Source organism: Oncorhynchus keta, unplaced genomic scaffold, assembly GCF_023373465.1.
Source record: "Oncorhynchus keta strain PuntledgeMale-10-30-2019 unplaced genomic scaffold, Oket_V2 Un_contig_3860_pilon_pilon, whole genome shotgun sequence".
Classification (NCBI taxonomy): Eukaryota; Metazoa; Chordata; class Actinopteri; order Salmoniformes; family Salmonidae; genus Oncorhynchus; species Oncorhynchus keta.
The window spans coordinates 4799-22155 of record NW_026287470.1 but is presented as its reverse complement, the minus strand read 5'-3'; the positions used below and the strand labels follow the sequence as shown (position 1 = coordinate 22155).

At 42.1% G+C, this 17357-nt stretch overlaps 1 protein-coding gene and 1 long non-coding RNA gene across 14 annotated transcripts in view; one reads left to right on the top strand and one right to left on the bottom strand.

The window, feature by feature from the left end:
* The window catches only part of LOC118381743 (CD209 antigen-like protein E), a 31938-nt gene extending 25883 nt beyond the window's left edge, over positions 1–6055 (bottom strand). For 2 of the 7 annotated variants that reach the window (XM_052508767.1, XM_052508766.1), the window contains exons 1-5: positions 5681–6051; positions 4607–4702; positions 4007–4141; positions 3091–3287; positions 66–163 (exon numbers count right to left, since the gene is read on the bottom strand). In XM_052508767.1, the coding sequence (XP_052364727.1) occupies positions 66–163; positions 3091–3287; positions 4007–4141; positions 4607–4702; positions 5681–5783 (629 nt within the window). In that variant the 5' untranslated portion in view covers positions 5784–6051. Of the gene's footprint in view, positions 1–65; positions 179–3090; positions 3288–4006; positions 4142–4606; positions 4703–5680 lie in introns of all 7 variants that reach the window. The other 5 variants (XM_052508763.1, XM_052508762.1, XM_052508765.1 and 2 more) reach the window with 4 other exon arrangements.
* Positions 6056–8221: 2166 nt separating this feature from the next.
* LOC127924227 (uncharacterized) lies at positions 8222–15929 on the top strand. 7 transcript variants are annotated; one of them, XR_008117243.1, is made up of 4 exons: positions 8222–8252; positions 15419–15459; positions 15624–15705; positions 15792–15929. It is a non-coding gene; the product is annotated as an uncharacterized LOC127924227 (long non-coding RNA). The 7 variants fall into 7 exon arrangements; XR_008117249.1 differs by having other exon boundaries at positions 15624–15746; XR_008117244.1 differs by lacking the exon at positions 15419–15459.
* Positions 15930–17357: the final 1428 nt, after the last annotated feature.

Genomic DNA, 17357 nt, shown 5'->3' with positions numbered 1-17357 from the left:
GAAACATCATCCTAAATGCTATCCAGATGTTAGAGCCGTATTATAAAAGTAGTAATTTCTCTTACGATGTGGTCAGTGGTGTGCCGTCCACCCATTTCCAGGTCCCCTCATTAACGGAGTCAGTCAGACCAATCCAGACCAGGAGATCTGCATCACCATCCAGCTGGTACAACAACTTCTGTTATGGTTAGTTTAGTTTAGTTTAGTTTATTATTTCGACCATTTAAAAAAAACAAGCACACATAAAACTTAAAAGCCATACAAGCACATTAATACCTAATCTGGTGCTGTGATTGTGTGCATCCCTAACACGAGGAATGTAATCACTTAAATATCTGGGTGCAGGACCATAAATACTCCTGTAAACCAAACTTAGTCTCATCTGGGACACCCGAGCCTCAACAGGCAGCCAGTTTAGTTCCTGAAAGCAGCTCCTGCCTATGTGAGTACGTGGACTCACCTTCAATACTACCCTGATCAACTTATTCTGGGCTATCTTGAACTTCCCCTACATAAGTTTAGATAAGCCCCCAAACAAGGAAGTACAAGCATAGTCAAAATTGCATTGAATGAGGGCAGTAGCTAGCACTTTCATGGAGTCCTTATCAAGCAGCTTGGACATTCTAGCCAAAAACTTAGTCCTGGCATTAACCTTCCCTAGCACCTTATTGGCCATGCTCACACCATCCAAGCTTCCATCAAGGATACATCCCAAGTAGCTAACAGAGGTTTTAGTAGTCAGCACCTCACCCCCAAACTCCACTCTGATTTCAGACAACCTACACAATTTACGCCTGGATCCAAAAATAATTGCTTCAGTTTTCCCTAATTGCAGAGATAGCTTGTTACAGTGCCTTGCGAAAGTATTCGGCCCCCTTGAACTTTGCGACCTTTTGCCACATTTCAGGCTTCAAACATAAAGATATAAAACTGTATTTTTTTGTAAAGAATCAACAACAAGTGGGACACAATCATGAAGTGGAACGACATTTATTGGATATTTCAAACTTTTTTAAGAAATCCAAAAGTGAAAAATTATTCAGCCCCCTTAAGTTAATACTTTGTAGCGCCACCTTTTGCTGCGATTACAGCTGTAAGTCGCTTGGGGTATGTCTCTATCAGTTTTGCACATCGAGAGACTGACATTTTTTCCCATTCCTCCTTGCAAAACAGCTCGAGCTCAGTGAGGTTGGATGGAGAGCATTTGTGAACAGCAGTTTTCAGTTCTTTCCACAGATTCTCGATTGGATTCAGGTCTGGACTTTGACTTGGCCATTCTAACACCTGGATATGTTTATTTTTGAACGATTCCATTGTAGATTTTGCTTTATGTTTTGGATCATTGTCTTGTTGGAAGACAAATCTCTGTCCCAGTCTCAGGTCTTTTGCAGACTCCATCAGGTTTTCTTCCAGAATGGTCCTGTATTTGGCTCCATCCATCTTTCCATCAATTTTAACCATCTTCCCTGTCCCTGCTGAAGAAAAGCAGGCCCAAACCATGATGCTGCCACCAACATGTTTGACAGTGGGGATGGTGTGTTCAGGGTGATGAGCTGTGTTGCTTTTACGCCAAACATAACGTTTTGCATTGTTACCAAAAAGTTCAATTTTGGTTTCATCTGACCAGAGCACCTTCTTCCACATGTTTGGTGTGTCTCCCAGGTGGCTTGTGGCAAACTTTAAACGACACTTTTTATGGATAGTTTTAAGAAATGGCTTTCTTCTTGCCACTCTTCCATAAAGGCCAGATTTGTGCAATATACGACTGATTGTTGTCCTATTGACAAAGTCTCCCACCTCAGCTGTAGATCTCTGCAGTTCATCCACAGTGATCATGGGCCTCTTGGCTGCATCTCTGATCAGTCTTCTCCTTGTATGAGCTGAACGTTTAGAGGGACGGCCAGGTCTTGGTAGATTTGCAGTGGTCTGATACTCCTTCCATTTCAATATTATCGCTTGCACAGTGCTCCTTGGGATGTTTAAAGCTTGGGAAATCTTTTTGTATCCAAATCCGGCTTTAAACTTCTTCATAACAGTATCTCGGACCTGCCTGGTGTGTTCCTTGTTCTTCATGATGCTCTCTGCGCTTTTAACGGACCTCTGAGACTATCACAGTGCAGGTGCATTTATATGGAGACTTGATTACACACAGGTGGATTGTATTTATCATCATTAGTCATTTAGGTCAACATTGGATCATTCAGAGATCCTCACTGAACTTCTGGAGAGAGTTTGCTGCACTGAAAGTAAAGGGGCTGAATAATTTTGCACGCCCAATTTTTCAGTTTTTGATTTGTTAAAAAAGTTTGAAATATCCAATAAATGTCGTTCCACTTCATGATTGTGTCCCACTTGTTGTTGATTCTTCACAAAAAAATACAGTTTTATATCTTTATGTTTGAAGCCTGTAAATGTGGCAAAAGGTTGCAAAGTTCAAGGGGGCCGAATACTTTCGCAAGGCACTGTATCTCCAAGCCATTTGCTAATGTTAGTGAGCTTTGTGTTAAGTATGCTCTCCAACATAGTTTAACTTTTGTGAGACACCAGTAGTGTAGAGTCATCCTCATAAAGAAAAAGATGGCAAGAACAAGCATCTTTCATATCATTAAACAATAAAAACAGCAGAGGCTCATTGGTTTTGCCCGAGACAGTGAACCATTAACCTCTACTACTTCCTGATAAATAGGACTTTACCCAGCCTAGAGGGATACTGCTTAACCCCAGTGCCTCCAGTTTGGAGATTAGGAGACAGTGGTTGACTGTATCAAAGGCCTTCTGTAGGTCAAGCGGTACCATTCCACACAGATTTCCCTCATCAATCTCTTTCCTGATGAAGTCAAGTAAAATAGACATGAATCAGTGGAGTATGTTTGTCTAAAACCAGACTGAAAGTCATACATTCGATCCTGTTTGTTAACATATTCATACATTTGCTCATGTACAATTCTCCCCAGTGAGGTTAATTAAATAAAAACATTCTCAACATCATGACTTGCTTTCTCCCTCGCTCTCCTCTCTTGTCTCCCTCGCTTTCTCCCTCGCTTTCTCCCTCGCTCTACTCTCTTCTCTCTCTCTCTCTTTCTCTCTCACCTTTTCCTCTTCACTGTTTATGATCACCAGGTCTGCTCCTCTCTCAAAACAGTCCAGTCTGCTCTCCTGCCAGGTTTTCATCCCAGTAGAAAGGAAGTAGCAGCTGGATCCCAACATCCTCCATCCTTTAGGACACCTCAACATAGACCACCTCGTTGGAACTGCCATGTATCTCCCTTCCACCCCTCTTCCAGTACCTACAGACAACACACACACACACACACACACACACACACACACACACACACACACACACACACACACACACACACACACACACACACACACACACACACACACACACACACAGCGTCCACCATATTGTTTTTAAATATTCAGGTCTGGGTTGCGTTCCAGTAAACTCTTCTTTCTCCTGAAATCTAAAAGCATTTGGTTGGTGTAGGCATGGGCGCTAGAGGGAATTCCCATATACCTGTCATGTCTTTTTAAATCCAGGAAGGGAAGTGAACAAGTGCACACTGCTGGAGAAAGGAGAGGTTATTGGGACAGGTTTCCTTCCCGTCAGCTTTTTCAGATTTTCCAACAACTGTTTAGCTCCGTCAGAGAAATACATTATACTTTATGGAACAACATATTCTAACATCGTAATTAACTGCTAGTAAATTCATAACGAGGCTGCCCACAGGGGTTAAATTCCGATGCTATACCCTTCTCCCGAAGTGTACACTCATACACTCTCACTCATGGATTTAAAGGAATATGGTGAAAACTCCTTCTAGCCGTGCTTACACCAATCCAATGCATTTAAATGTATGACTGAAATGTGCACACTTCTGGAGAAAGTTAGAAAATCAGAACACTGCCAGTGTCCGAGTGCACACTACAAGTGCACACTTCAGGAGAAGGAAAGGTAGAGAATGGGGACGCAGCCCAAGTGACTGACTTGACAACTTACCACACCCAGAGAGCCTCTTCTGCAGAATCACCTTATCATAGGTCAGAACACTGACCATGCCACTCAACCTGTCCCTTTCTGTAGCCAGGGTGTTGTAACAGGCCTCTAACTGGTTCCTCTCTTCGTTAGAGCCTGCTGAAAAACAAAGAAGTTCCTGCATGTGATGACACCCAAATGACACCCTATTCCTTCTATAGTGCAGTACCGAGGACCAAAGCCCTATGTACCCTGGTCAAAAGTAGTGCCCTTTAAAAGAGGATAGGGTGCTATTTGGGAGATAACGGTTGTGGTGTTGTCGTTCTTTGTGTGTTTCTCAAACATATTGTCAAACTACTGGTCCCACAAGCTATGTAACTTCTGTAAGTCTGAAATGTGTTACTTGCTTTGTGAGAACAGAACTATGGTGTGACAATGACATACATATCTGTCCTTTGGGCCCTGGTCAAAATGAACACATTAACATGAAATAGGGTCCCACATGGAACAGGTTCCCAAATGGCGCTCTGTTTCCTATAGAGTGCATTACTTTAGACCAGAGCGCTAATAGTGTGTCATTTGGGACTCTGATATAGTGTAATGATTAGATAACAATACACTCACCGAAAGCCAGTCTCAGGGAGATGTTGAGAGTGACTTGTAGAACACACAGCACTCCTAAACACCCAGCAGCCAGCCTGTAGAGTCTTAGTCTTCCATCTGCAGAGAAACAATCGCGCACACACACACACACACACACACACACACACACACACACACACACACACACACACACACACACACACACACACACACACACACACACACACACACACACACACACACACACACACACACACACACACACAATCATCATCATTAATGATTCAGATTAAAACATAACACACATCTTCCCACGTCCCTAACTAATTCTGAGAACCAAACATTTCGAATGTGTCATTGGTTTTCCCCCAATGGAGGGTTGGCAGCAACCGTTTGCTCAAGAGTGTGGTTTATCTCAACTCTGATTACCAGGAAGCTGCTGTATGTAGAAATGACACAATATAGCTTAAGCATGATTTAAAGAGTAGATCTGCGATTGCTATATCCATTTTTTTAACATCAATTTAAATGAATGATATTTACCTATTTGATTCTTTAAAAATGTAACTGAGAAATACCTCATGAGCTTAACTGTCTAGCCCCATCAGAACCCAAATATAAACTTGTTTTACCATAAAATGATAAACTATGGATTTGTAAACAAACACTGTGTATGTAGCCTCATGGTTCAAACTATCATTTTTATCGTGAATGGTCACTCCTTGCAGACATACTGTAGCTCTCTCTATGAATTTGAGAGTGGTTACATTTTTTCCAGCCCCTGCTGTTTACCAAAAACATTGGCGGCGTGTCCACTGTGTTGTTTCTAAAAAACCGTTATCATCAATCTTATTTAAATAGTTGTAAAAAAATACATTGAATTGATACATTTTCGTGTACGTGACCCCAGCAGGTTTTGAACACCCTGCTCCATTCTAACTGAACCACCCAGAAGACAGAACAATACAAATGTACAAGTGTTTTTATAGTGTGTGGTATTAGTGTGTGAATGCGTTCAGTTTGTACGTGCAGACCTGCCTGCGTGCCTCAGCTCCTGTGTGAGACACTAAGATACTTAGAATACTTAGTTCTTACCTGAGCGATGGTTCTCAGTCTTCACGCTCCTCGTTAATCTGTTCCGGTTTTCTTCAGAAACTTCATTCAATTCAATCACCTGTTTGTTGACGTAGTCGGCCATCTTAACTAACAGTACCGGATATCAATGATTAAACCAATCAATCAATGAATCAACTAATTCAGTCTGACTGGCCTCTATTGTAATATCTATGATTCTAAGTTACTTGTACTAACAGTATTTACTTACTAATGATTACCTTTCTACCTGACTCCTAATGGTAATATCTACTGTATGATTCTAACTTCAGTGACTAGTAGTTGAGTAGTTGCTCTGATATGCGTCTCCATTGGTGTCTCTGTTGTCTGTCTGTGGTGCACTGCAGTTGAAAGAATGTTTTAAGTATCCAATCACTTCCAAGCAAGATGTCATATTTCGCAATAACTATATGTGACATTGTTCGTAAGGATGTGAAATTATGGCTCGCACTTTGTGACTCACATTCAATCAGGAAGCTGGTAGAACTCAGAGGACATTTTTCCTTTATTTATTAATCTGTGCCTTTGTTCTTCTTATTATAAAAGTTATTTATAATAATTGATAATGAAAAAAATGTCATGGAAGTCACATGACATGTTGCTAATAAAAAGAGCTAGAGAGAGAGAGATTTGTGTACAGTCTACAAGAAATGATACATAATGAACTGTAAATTTTAACATTGACAACAGCTATTGAGTTATATGTTCCTAATTTGTTTTGTTTTGTGTGTGTGTGTGTGTGTGTGTGTGTGTGTGTGTGTGTGTGTGTGTGTGTGTGTGTGTGTGTGTGTGTGCCTTTCTCTCCAACTTCTCATTTGTACAGCCATTCTACCAACATATATGATCATTCTTCAGATACAGTAAAGAGTTCCTTCAACAGCAGTACCTACAAAGAGCCTTTTTCACAGATCCAGTCACTGATAGTCCCACCATTCTCATTTGATGACCAGCACATTCTCCACCCACCACCATATCCATCCTCCAATACCTGCAATATACTGGCCACTCTCTCAGATCATTCTTCAGAGAGTTAGACTGACCACTAAGAACCTAGAGTATGAACAAAAGTTAGACTTCACCACTCTCTAAAGAACCTTTTTCAGAGTATGAACAACACAGAGTTAGACTGACCACTCTCTAAGAACCTAGAGTACAACACAGAGTTAGACTGAACTCTCTAAGAACCTAGCAACACAGAGTTAGACTGACCACTCTCTCAAAACCTAGAGTATGAACAACACAGTTAGACTGACCACTCTCTAAGAACCTAGAGTATGAACAACACAGAGTTAGACTGACCACTCTCTAAGAACCTAGAGTATGAACAACACAGAGTTAGACTGACCACTCTCTAAGAACCTAGAGTATGAACAACACAGAGTTAGACTGACCACTCTCTCAAAACCTAGAGTATGAACAACACAGAGTTAGACTGACCACTCTCTCAAAACCTAGAGTATGAACAACACAGAGTTAGACTGATCACTCTCTCAGAACCCAGAGTATGAACAACACAGTTAGACTGACCACTCTCTAAGAACCTAGAGTATGAACAACACAGAGTTAGACTGACCACTCTCTAAGAACCTAGAGTATGAACAACACAGAGTTAGACTGACCACTCTCTAAGAACCTAGAGTATGAACAACACAGAGTTAGACTGACCACTCTCTCAAAACCTAGAGTATGAACAACACAGAGTTAGACTGACCACTCTCTCAGAACCTAGAATATGAACAACACAGAGTTTGACTGAACTCTCTAAGAACCCAGAGTATGAACAACACAGTTAGACTGACCACTCTCTAAGAACCTAGAGTATGAACAACACAGAGTTAGACTGACCACTCTCTAAGAACCTAGAGTATGAACAACACAGAGTTAGAACTGACCACTCTCTCTCAAACCTAGAATGAACAACACAGAGTTAGACTGACCACTCTCTCAGAACCTAGAGTATGAACAACACAGAGTTAGACTGACCACTCTCTCAGAACCTAGAGTATGAACAACACAGAGTTAGACTGACCACTCTCTCAGAACCTAGAGTATGAACAACACAGAGTTAGACTGACCACTCTCTCAGAACCTAGAGTATGAACAACACAGAGTTAGACTGACCACTCTCTCAGAACCTAGAGTATGAACAACACAGAGTTAGACTGACCTCACTCTCAGAACCTAGAGTATGAACAACACAGAGTTAGACTGATTACTCTCTCAGAACCTAGAGTATGAACAGCACAGAGTTAGACTGACCACTATCTCAGAACCTGCAGTATGAACAACACAGAGTTAGACTGATCACTCTCTCAGAACCTAGAATATGAACAACACAGAGTTAGACTGATCACTCTCTCAGAACCTAGAATATGAACAACACAGAGTTAGACTGATCACTCTCTCAGAACCTAGAATATGAACAACACAGAGTTAGACTGATCACTCTCTCAGAACCTAGAATATGAACAACACAGAGTTAGACTGATCACTCTCTCAGAACCTAGAATATGAACAACACAGAGTTAGACTGACCTCTCTCTCAGAACCTAGAGTATGAACAAACTGACAGACTGACCTCTCTCTCAGAACCTAGAGTATGAACAAACTGAGTTAGACTGACACTCTCTCAGAACCCGAATATGAACCCTTTGATCACTTTAGAACCTAGGGTAATGAACAACACAGAGTTAGACTGATACCTCTAAGAACTGGTCTGAACAACTCAGAGTTTGACCTACTGGTCTCTCTGTAGAACTGGTCACTCTTCTCTCAAACCTGTATGAACCTTTCTGGTAGTCTGTACTCTCCTGCTCAGTAACTGGTTTGTCTGTTTTGCAGGACTGGTATCTGTCTGTACACTGGTCTGTCTGATCACTCAGTAACTGGTATCTGTTCTGTACACAGGTCACTGATACCTCTACTGTATCTGTCTGTACACAGGTCAATGATACCTCTACTGGTATCTGTCTGTACACAGGTCAATGATACCTCTACTGGTATCTGTCTGTACACAGGTCAATGATACCTCTACTGGTATCTGTCTGTACACACAGGTCAATGATACCTCTACTGGTATCTGTCTGTACACAGGTCAATGATACCTCTACTGTCTGTATCTGTCTGTACACAGGTCAATGATACCTCTACTGGTATCTGTCTGTACACAGGTCAATGATACCTCTACTGGTATCTGTCTGTACACAGGTCAATGATACCTCTACTGGTATCTGTCTGTACACAGGTCAATGATACTGTACTGGTACTGTCTGTACACTACTGGTGTACACAGGTCAATGATCCTCTACTGGTATCTGTCTGTACACAGGTCAATGATACCTCTACTGGTCTCTGTCTGTACACAGGTCAATGATACCTCTACTGGTATCTGTCTGTACACAGGTCAATGATACCTCTACTGGTATCTGTCTGTACACAGGTCAATGATACCTCTACTGGTATCTGTCTGTACACAGGTCAATGATACCTCTACTGGTATCTGTCTGTACACAGGTCAATGATACCTCTACTGGTATCTGTCTGTACACAGGTCAATGATACCTCTACTGGTATCTGTCTGTACACAGGTCAATGATACCTCTACTGGTATCTGTCTGTACACAGGTCAATGATACCTCTACTGGTATCTGTCTGTACACAGGTCAATGATACCACTACTGGTATCTGTCTGTACACAGGTCAATGATACCTCTACTGGTATCTGTCTGTACACAGGTCAATGATACCTCTACTAGTATCTGTCTGTACACAGGTCAATGATACCTCTACTGGTATCTGTCTGTACACAGGTCAATGATACCTCTACTGGTATCTGTCTGTACACAGGTCAATGATACCACTACTGGTATCTGTCTGTACACAGGTCAATGATACCTCTACTGGTATCTGTCTGTACACAGGTCAATGATACCTCTACTGGTATCTGTCTTTACACAGGTCAATGATACCTCTACTGGTATCTGTCTGTACACAGGTCAATGATACCACTACTGGTATCTGTCTGTACACAGGTCAATGATACCACTACTGGTATCTGTCTGTACACAGGTCAATGATACCACTACTGGTATCTGTCTGTAGACAGGTCAATGATACCTCTACTGGTATCTGTCTGTACACAGGTCAATGATACCTCTACTGGTATCTGTCTGTACACAGGTCAATGATACCTCTACTGGTATCTGTCTGTACACAGGTAAATGATACCTCTACTGGTATCTGTTTGGTCTCTGTCTTGCTCCAGACCAGTGGTGTTGTAACAGGCCTCTAAATGTTTTCTTTCTTCATTACAACGGGCTGAAAGAAAGAAAAGAGAAGTTCCTGTGATGTGTTCCAAATGACACTATACTCCTTATATGGTGAGCTGATTTTGACCAAAGCCTTAAGTGCCCGTTTTAAAAATAGTGTACTTTAAAGAGGATAGGATGATATTTGGGACACTGTGGTTGTGGTATTTTCATACATTTTTTGTGTCAACAATTTTGAAACACTGCTGGTCCCAGAAGCTATGTAACGTCTGTAAGTACGAATTGTGATCCTTGCTTTGTGTGAACAGAACTATAGTGTGATAATAAATTACATATCTTTTCCTATAGGCCAGGGTTAAAGTAATGCACTATACATGGAATAGGGTCCCAAATGACGCCCTACATTCCCAAATGGCATGCTATCCCCTATATTAGTGCACTATGTTTGACCAGTGCACTAATGGAGTGTCATTTGGGACACAGACTCACTCACAGAAAGCCAGTCTCAGGGAGTGGTTGAGAGTTACTTGTCGAACACACAGCACTCCTAAACACACAGCAGCCAGCCTGTAGAGACTTAGTCTTCCATCTGCAGAGGAACAGGCACACACACACACACACACACACACATACACACACAGTTACAGAAACACACACACCATCATCCTACATCACTAATGATTATGATTAGAATTCTGAAAGCCAAACATTTCCATTGCGTCATTGGTTTTCTTTCGATTGAGGGTAGGCAGCAACACTTTACTCAAACTTGTGGTCACCTCACAACAGATGAACAGGAAGCTACAGTATGAAGAAATTACCAAAATTACACAATATAGCCGAAGCATGATTTAAAGGGTCTATCTGTGATTGCTATATCACATTTCATTTTTTACTTTTAAATGAATAATATTTCCCCATTGATTCTTGTATGTAGCTTATTCTGTAAATGCCTCATGAGATTAGTTTAACTTTCTAACCCCATCAGGACCCAAAATATAAGCTTGTTCTACCATGGAACTGTTAACAAACACTGTGTAGCCTCAGATTGTTGAAACTATCATTTTCAACTCGTGGAGGATCAGTCCTTGCATGCATAGTTCTGTCTATGCATTTAAGAGTGGTTTCATTTTTCCAGTCCCGGCAGGGTGTATGTGCACTGTGTACACTGTGTTGTTTAAAAATGTTATTTTCAATTAATCACATTTAAATAGTTCAAATTAGTTTCATTACCTGAAGTAAAACAATTTAATTGATACATTTTAGTGTACGTGACACCAGAAGGTTTTGAACACCCTGCTCCATACCAACTGAACCAACCAGAAGTGTTTTTCCTATTTTGTGTGTGTGTGTGTGTGTGTGTGTGTGTGTGTGTGTGTGTGTGTGTGTGTGTGTGTGTGTGTGTGTGTGTGCGTGCGTGTGTGTGTGTGCGTTCGTACCTGCCTGCATCTGAGTGTGTGAAAGATATTCCTTAGTTCTTACCTGAGAGATGGGTCTCAGTCTTCACGCTCCTCGTTAATCTGTTCCGGTTTTCTTCTGTAACTTTGTTTAATTCAATCACCTGTTTGTTGATGTAGTCGGCCATCTTAACTAACTGTACCAAATATAAATGATTACCCCAAGCAATCAATTAACCTCTTTAAGCTAACCCCCCCCCTCTTCTCAATTAAATTTCCGCCTGAAGACATACCCAAATCTAACTGTCTGTAGCTCAGGCCCAGAAGCAAGGATATGCATATTATCATTTGAAAGAAAACACTCTGAAGTTTGTGGAAATATGAAAGGAATGTAGGAGAATATAACACAATAGATCTGGTTTAAATAATATAAGGAAAATCATATACATTTTTTTTCTTTTTATTGTTGTTGCATCATCTTTAAAATAAACAAGACAAAACAAACTTTCAGATAGGATGATGGGGACAATTTCAGTGAAAAAACATAAGAGGGCAACAGTACTTGTGCAAAGTTTCAGAATGATAACTTCCGGAATGAGTGTGCTACATGACATTTAGCATGAAGTCACCCAGGTGTCCCACACAAGTTGCCCAAATGTACCCAAGTGGCCGAATTGGTGAAGTTATATATTTTGAAGCAAATAGCTATATACAAAATACCAAAATGGTATTCTAACACCCCCCCCCAAAAAAAGACTAAAAACAATATTTAAATTGACAAAATAACAAGGGTAACAATTTACACACTTTCAATATTTGGAAGACCCTCAGTCCTCTACACAATATTGTGCTGCTGATGCCATGTGCCATATCAATCTCTTTCTGCTGTAAAGCAGAGTGTCACCAAGCATGTGGTGCAGGTGATGGGGGACTTCATTTTGCAAAGAACACAACGATGCCTCTACTGCTGTACCCTTTTGGCCCTGAGGCACATCCATGCCTGCAGAAATACATTTGGGCAGATGAACATCACTTGTGGCAGGAGCAGAAGGGACAGAGGTAGAGGGGCCAGAACGTGGTGCAGTGGTGCTGTAGCCAGCAAGCTCCTTGATGAGCAGCTCTCTGAAGGCTAGCTGTGAGATGGAGGGCTTTCTGCAGCTCTTAGCCATTTCCTTGTGTAGGATGAATGCATTCACCACAGCAATGTCGATGAAATGATTTTGAATGTCTTGTACCATTTCATGGTCTTGTGGAGAACATTGTAATAGCCTATCAGTGCATCTGACAGGACCACACCTCCCATGCTCTTGTTGTAGTCCTTCACAGCAGCTGGAATGGGGACATTTTTTGTGGTCCATGCCCCGCTACCGTCCTTCACACGCCTGACGATGTGATCTCCACTGAAGGACGTGTGGATTGTTGTGCACATCACCACCTCTCTGGTATCCATCCACTTCACAAACAGCAGGCCTTCTTCACGGATCCATCGCATGGTAACCCGCTCAGCCTGACTAGGCATGTCGTTCACCTTTGTCTTTGGAAAGCCCACCCTGTTGGTACGAATGGTGTCACAAGCCCACACATCCAGCTTCCTAAGGTATCCACAAACTGTTTGTAGCCCTTCCCCAGCAGTTGAAAATCCAATAACTACATTACAGAGTCATAGCTAAGTCCTTACCGGTAGAAAAACTGTTCTTCCCCTTATAGACAAAATAATTGCAAGTGTAGGCACACACAGATTCTGCCAAAACAAACAGCTTGTAACCCGACATAGTTGGTTTGTTTCTCATGTATTGTTTGAGGCCAATTCTGGCCTTTGAGGCTACCATCCGCTCATCTATGGACAGGTTCTGGGCTGGCTGAAAATAGGTCTTGCAGGGCTCAACAATGTTGGGGTAGAGAGGATTGATTTTGCAGAGTCTATCAAACGTTGCTGTGCCTCACTTCTTGTCATTTACCTCATCAACTTCTGGGTCACTGATATGAAGCGCCTGTGAGAGAACCAGAAACCTTTTTCAAGACATGACAGTGAGGGGGAAAGGCAGTTGGTAGAGAGATTACATTTTCCAGTAGTCCCTCAGGGTTTTCAGCTTCACCAGCCCCATGTAGATAACCAGTGAAAGGTAGCAGAAAAGGTCTGACATGGAAATGGGCATCAATGCTACTTTTTTGCCTGCTTGCTTCTTCGCCCCATACTTATTCGTGTTAGACATAAGCGACAGATGGGGTGAAAAACAGCTGAAAAGGCTGAAGAGGGCTGCAGTCCATTGCAGTCATGTTCAGCTGAGGTCCTGGCTTCCTTTCCGTCCTAAATGTTAGTTGAGGGGGCTCCACATCATCTTCTAGGACAATGTGCCAACGCTCGTCTGGCCCTTTGTTTGCAGGTTGCACACTTCCCCTCCTCCTCCACCTCTTTGTCAGTGCCTTCACACCTATAGATGGCCCGGGAGGTGTGGAGCCGGAGACAGCAGGGATCCGGCTGGATGAACCAGCTTCAGTGGAGGATGGACACCTTGGCACTGGGGGCTCCCATTCGGAGTCAGTGTCACTTTCACTGTGAAAGAGTTAGAATAGTTTCACGTATGAGCTCTTTATCAACAGGTATAATAAACAGATATATATAGAGTACAGGGAACATAAGGTTGTAGTGCTGTTCCATTTCAATCTGGCCATTGTTGTGGGCCTGCCCTCACCTCAACAGCCTCAAAAAGGCTATTTCATGTGGGGAGGGGTGGAGCGGCAGACACGCATCTCGGCCATGCTCCCTCTAATCCACAATATGTTGATTGAGTGAAGGAAGCATGGTCGCTGTGTTGAGATGTGTGGGTTTGCTGTTACATTCTACTCCATTTATATATATATATATATATATATATACAGTATATCACAAAAGTAGGTACACCCCTCACATTTTTGTAAATATTTGAGAGTATCTTTTCATGTGACAACACTGAAGAAATTACACTTTGCTACAATGTAAATAGTGAGTGTACAGCTTGTATAACAGTGTAAATTTGCTGTCCCCTCAAAATAACTCTGCCATTTGACCGGATGTTGTCGACTACTCTATAATAACACTGACCACCCAAAGATAAGAGATTACTTCTCTATAATAACACTAACCACCCCAACGTAAGAGACTACTGCCTATAATAACACTGACCACCGCAAGGTAAGAGACTACTGCTCTAATAACACTGACCACCCCAAGGTAAGAGACTACTGCTATATAATAACACTGACCACCCCAAGGTAAGAGACTACTGCTATATAATAACACTGACCACCCCAAGGTAAGAGAATACTGCTCTATAATAACACTGACCACCCCAAGGTAAGAGAATACTGCTCTATAATAACACTGACCACCCCAAGGTAAGAGACTACTGCTCTATAATAACACTGACAACCCCAAGGTAAGATACTACTGATCTATAATAACACTGACAACCCCAAGGTAAGAGACTACTGATCTATAATAACACTGACAACCCCAAGGTAAGATACTACTGATCTATAATAACACTGACAACCCCAAGGTAAGAGATTACTGCTATAATAACACTGACCACCCCAAGGTAAGAGACTACTGATCTATAATAACACTGACAACCCCAAGGTAAGGGACTACTGCTCTATAATAACACTGACAACCCCAAGGTAAGAGACTACTGATCTATAATAACACTGACAACCCCAAGGTAAGATACTAATGATCTATAATAACACTGACAACCCCAAGGTAAGAGATTACTGCTAAGAGACTACTGCTCTATAATAACACTGACCACCCCAAGGTAAGAGACTACTGATCTATAATACTGATCTATAATAACACTGACAACCCCAAGGTAAGAGGACTACTGCTCTATAATAACACTGACCACCCCAAGGTAAGAGACTACTGCTCTACTGATCTATAATAACACTGACCACCCCACCCCAAGGTAAGAGACTACTGACTACTAAGAGACTCTATAATAACACTGACCACCCCAAGGTAAGAGACTACTGCTATAATAACACTGATAATAAATAACACTGACCACCCCAAGGTAAGAGACTACTGCTCTATAATAACACTGACCACCCCAAGGTAAGAGAGACTACTGCTCTAATAACACTGACCACCCCAAGGTAAGATACTACTGATCTATAATAACACTGACAACCCCAAGGTAAGAGACTACTGATCTATAATAACACTGACAACCCCAAGGTAAGACTACTGAGATCTATAATAACACTGACCACCCCAAGGTAAGAGACTACTGCTCTATAATAACACTGACCACCCCAAGGTAAGAGACTACTGCTCTATAATAACACTGACCACCCCAAGGTAAGAGACTACTGATCTATAATAACACTGACCACCCCAAGGTAAGAGACTACTGCTCTATAAACACTAACACTGACCACCCCAAGGTAAGAGACTACTGCTCTATAATAACACTGACCACCCCAAGGTAAGAGACTACTGCTCTATAATAACACTGACCACCCCAAGGTAAGAGACTACTGCTCTATAATAACACTGACCACCCCAAGGTAAGAGACTACTGATCTATAATAACACTGACCACCCCAAGGTAAGAGACTACTGCTCTATAATAACACTGACCACCCCAAGGTAAGAGACTACTGAGACTGACTGGTAAGAGACTACTGCTCTATAATAACACTGACCACCCCAAGGTAAGAGACTACTGCTCTAATAACACTGACCACCGCAAGGTAAGAGACTACTGCTCTATCTATAATAGACACTGAATAACACTGACCACCCCAAGGTAAGAGACTAGACTACTGCTCTATAACACTGACCACCCCAAGGTAAGAGACTCCTGCTCTATAATAACACTGACCACCCCAAGGTAAGATACTACTGCTCTATAATAACACTGACCACCCCAAGGTAAGAGACTACTGATCTATAATAACACTGACCACCCCAAGGTAAGAGACTACTGCTCTATAATAACTTTGACCACCCCAAGGTAAGATACTCCTGCTCTATAATAACTTTGACCACCCCGAGGTAAGTGACGACTGATCTATAATAACACTGACCACCCCAAGGTTAGAGACTACTGTTGTCACGGTCGTCGTAAGGAGGAGACCAAGGCACAGCGTGGTAAGCGTAATTCTTCTTTAATTAATTATAGAAATAACACTGAACAAACTATCAAAAGAACAAACCGTGACGCTAATATGCGTCGTGCAGACAGGCAACTAAACATAGACCAAGAACCCACAAAAGGACTAGGCAAATGGCTACCTGAATATGATCCCCAATCAGAGACAACGATAAACAGCTGCCTCTGATTGGGATCCATTTCAGGCCACCAAAGACATACAATTGTCTAGACTAACAAAAACTTCTAGATCTACAAAAAACCCTAGACAATACAAAAACTAACATACCCAACCTCGTCACACCCTGATCTAACCAAAATAATAATGAAAACAAAGATAACTAAGGTCAGGGTGTGACAACTACTCTAATAACACTGACCACTCCAAGGTAAGAGACTCCTTGTCACGGTTCATGAATCCACTGCCTCCTTTTCCTTTTTCTCTCTCTCTCTCCCGTGTTTGTGTGGGCGTGGTTCCCAATCTCGGCCTGATTGTCTGCGCCAGCTGGAATCACTTATCTTCCCTTTATATGTTCTGTAACCAGTGTTTCTTGTTGTCAGATCGGTGTTACTTCCTGAGGTTGTGTCGTGTGTCCGTTCTCATCTCTCGCCGCCCTTGTGTGGATTATCTGCTGTGCTCCTTCCTACCCATCCGGACACTCTCCCCTGGGTTTCTCAGCACGCTCACATAGGAGGATGCGCCCTAGTCCCTGGGTCGGATTCCGTCTGAGTACAGTCTGTCTGTCCTGTTGCTGCTGTAACCTGTATTCATTAAACCATCGTTGCTTGCATCTTGCATCCGCCTCTGTATTGTTACAGAACGATCTGACCCGACCATGGATGCAGCGAGTTCAAC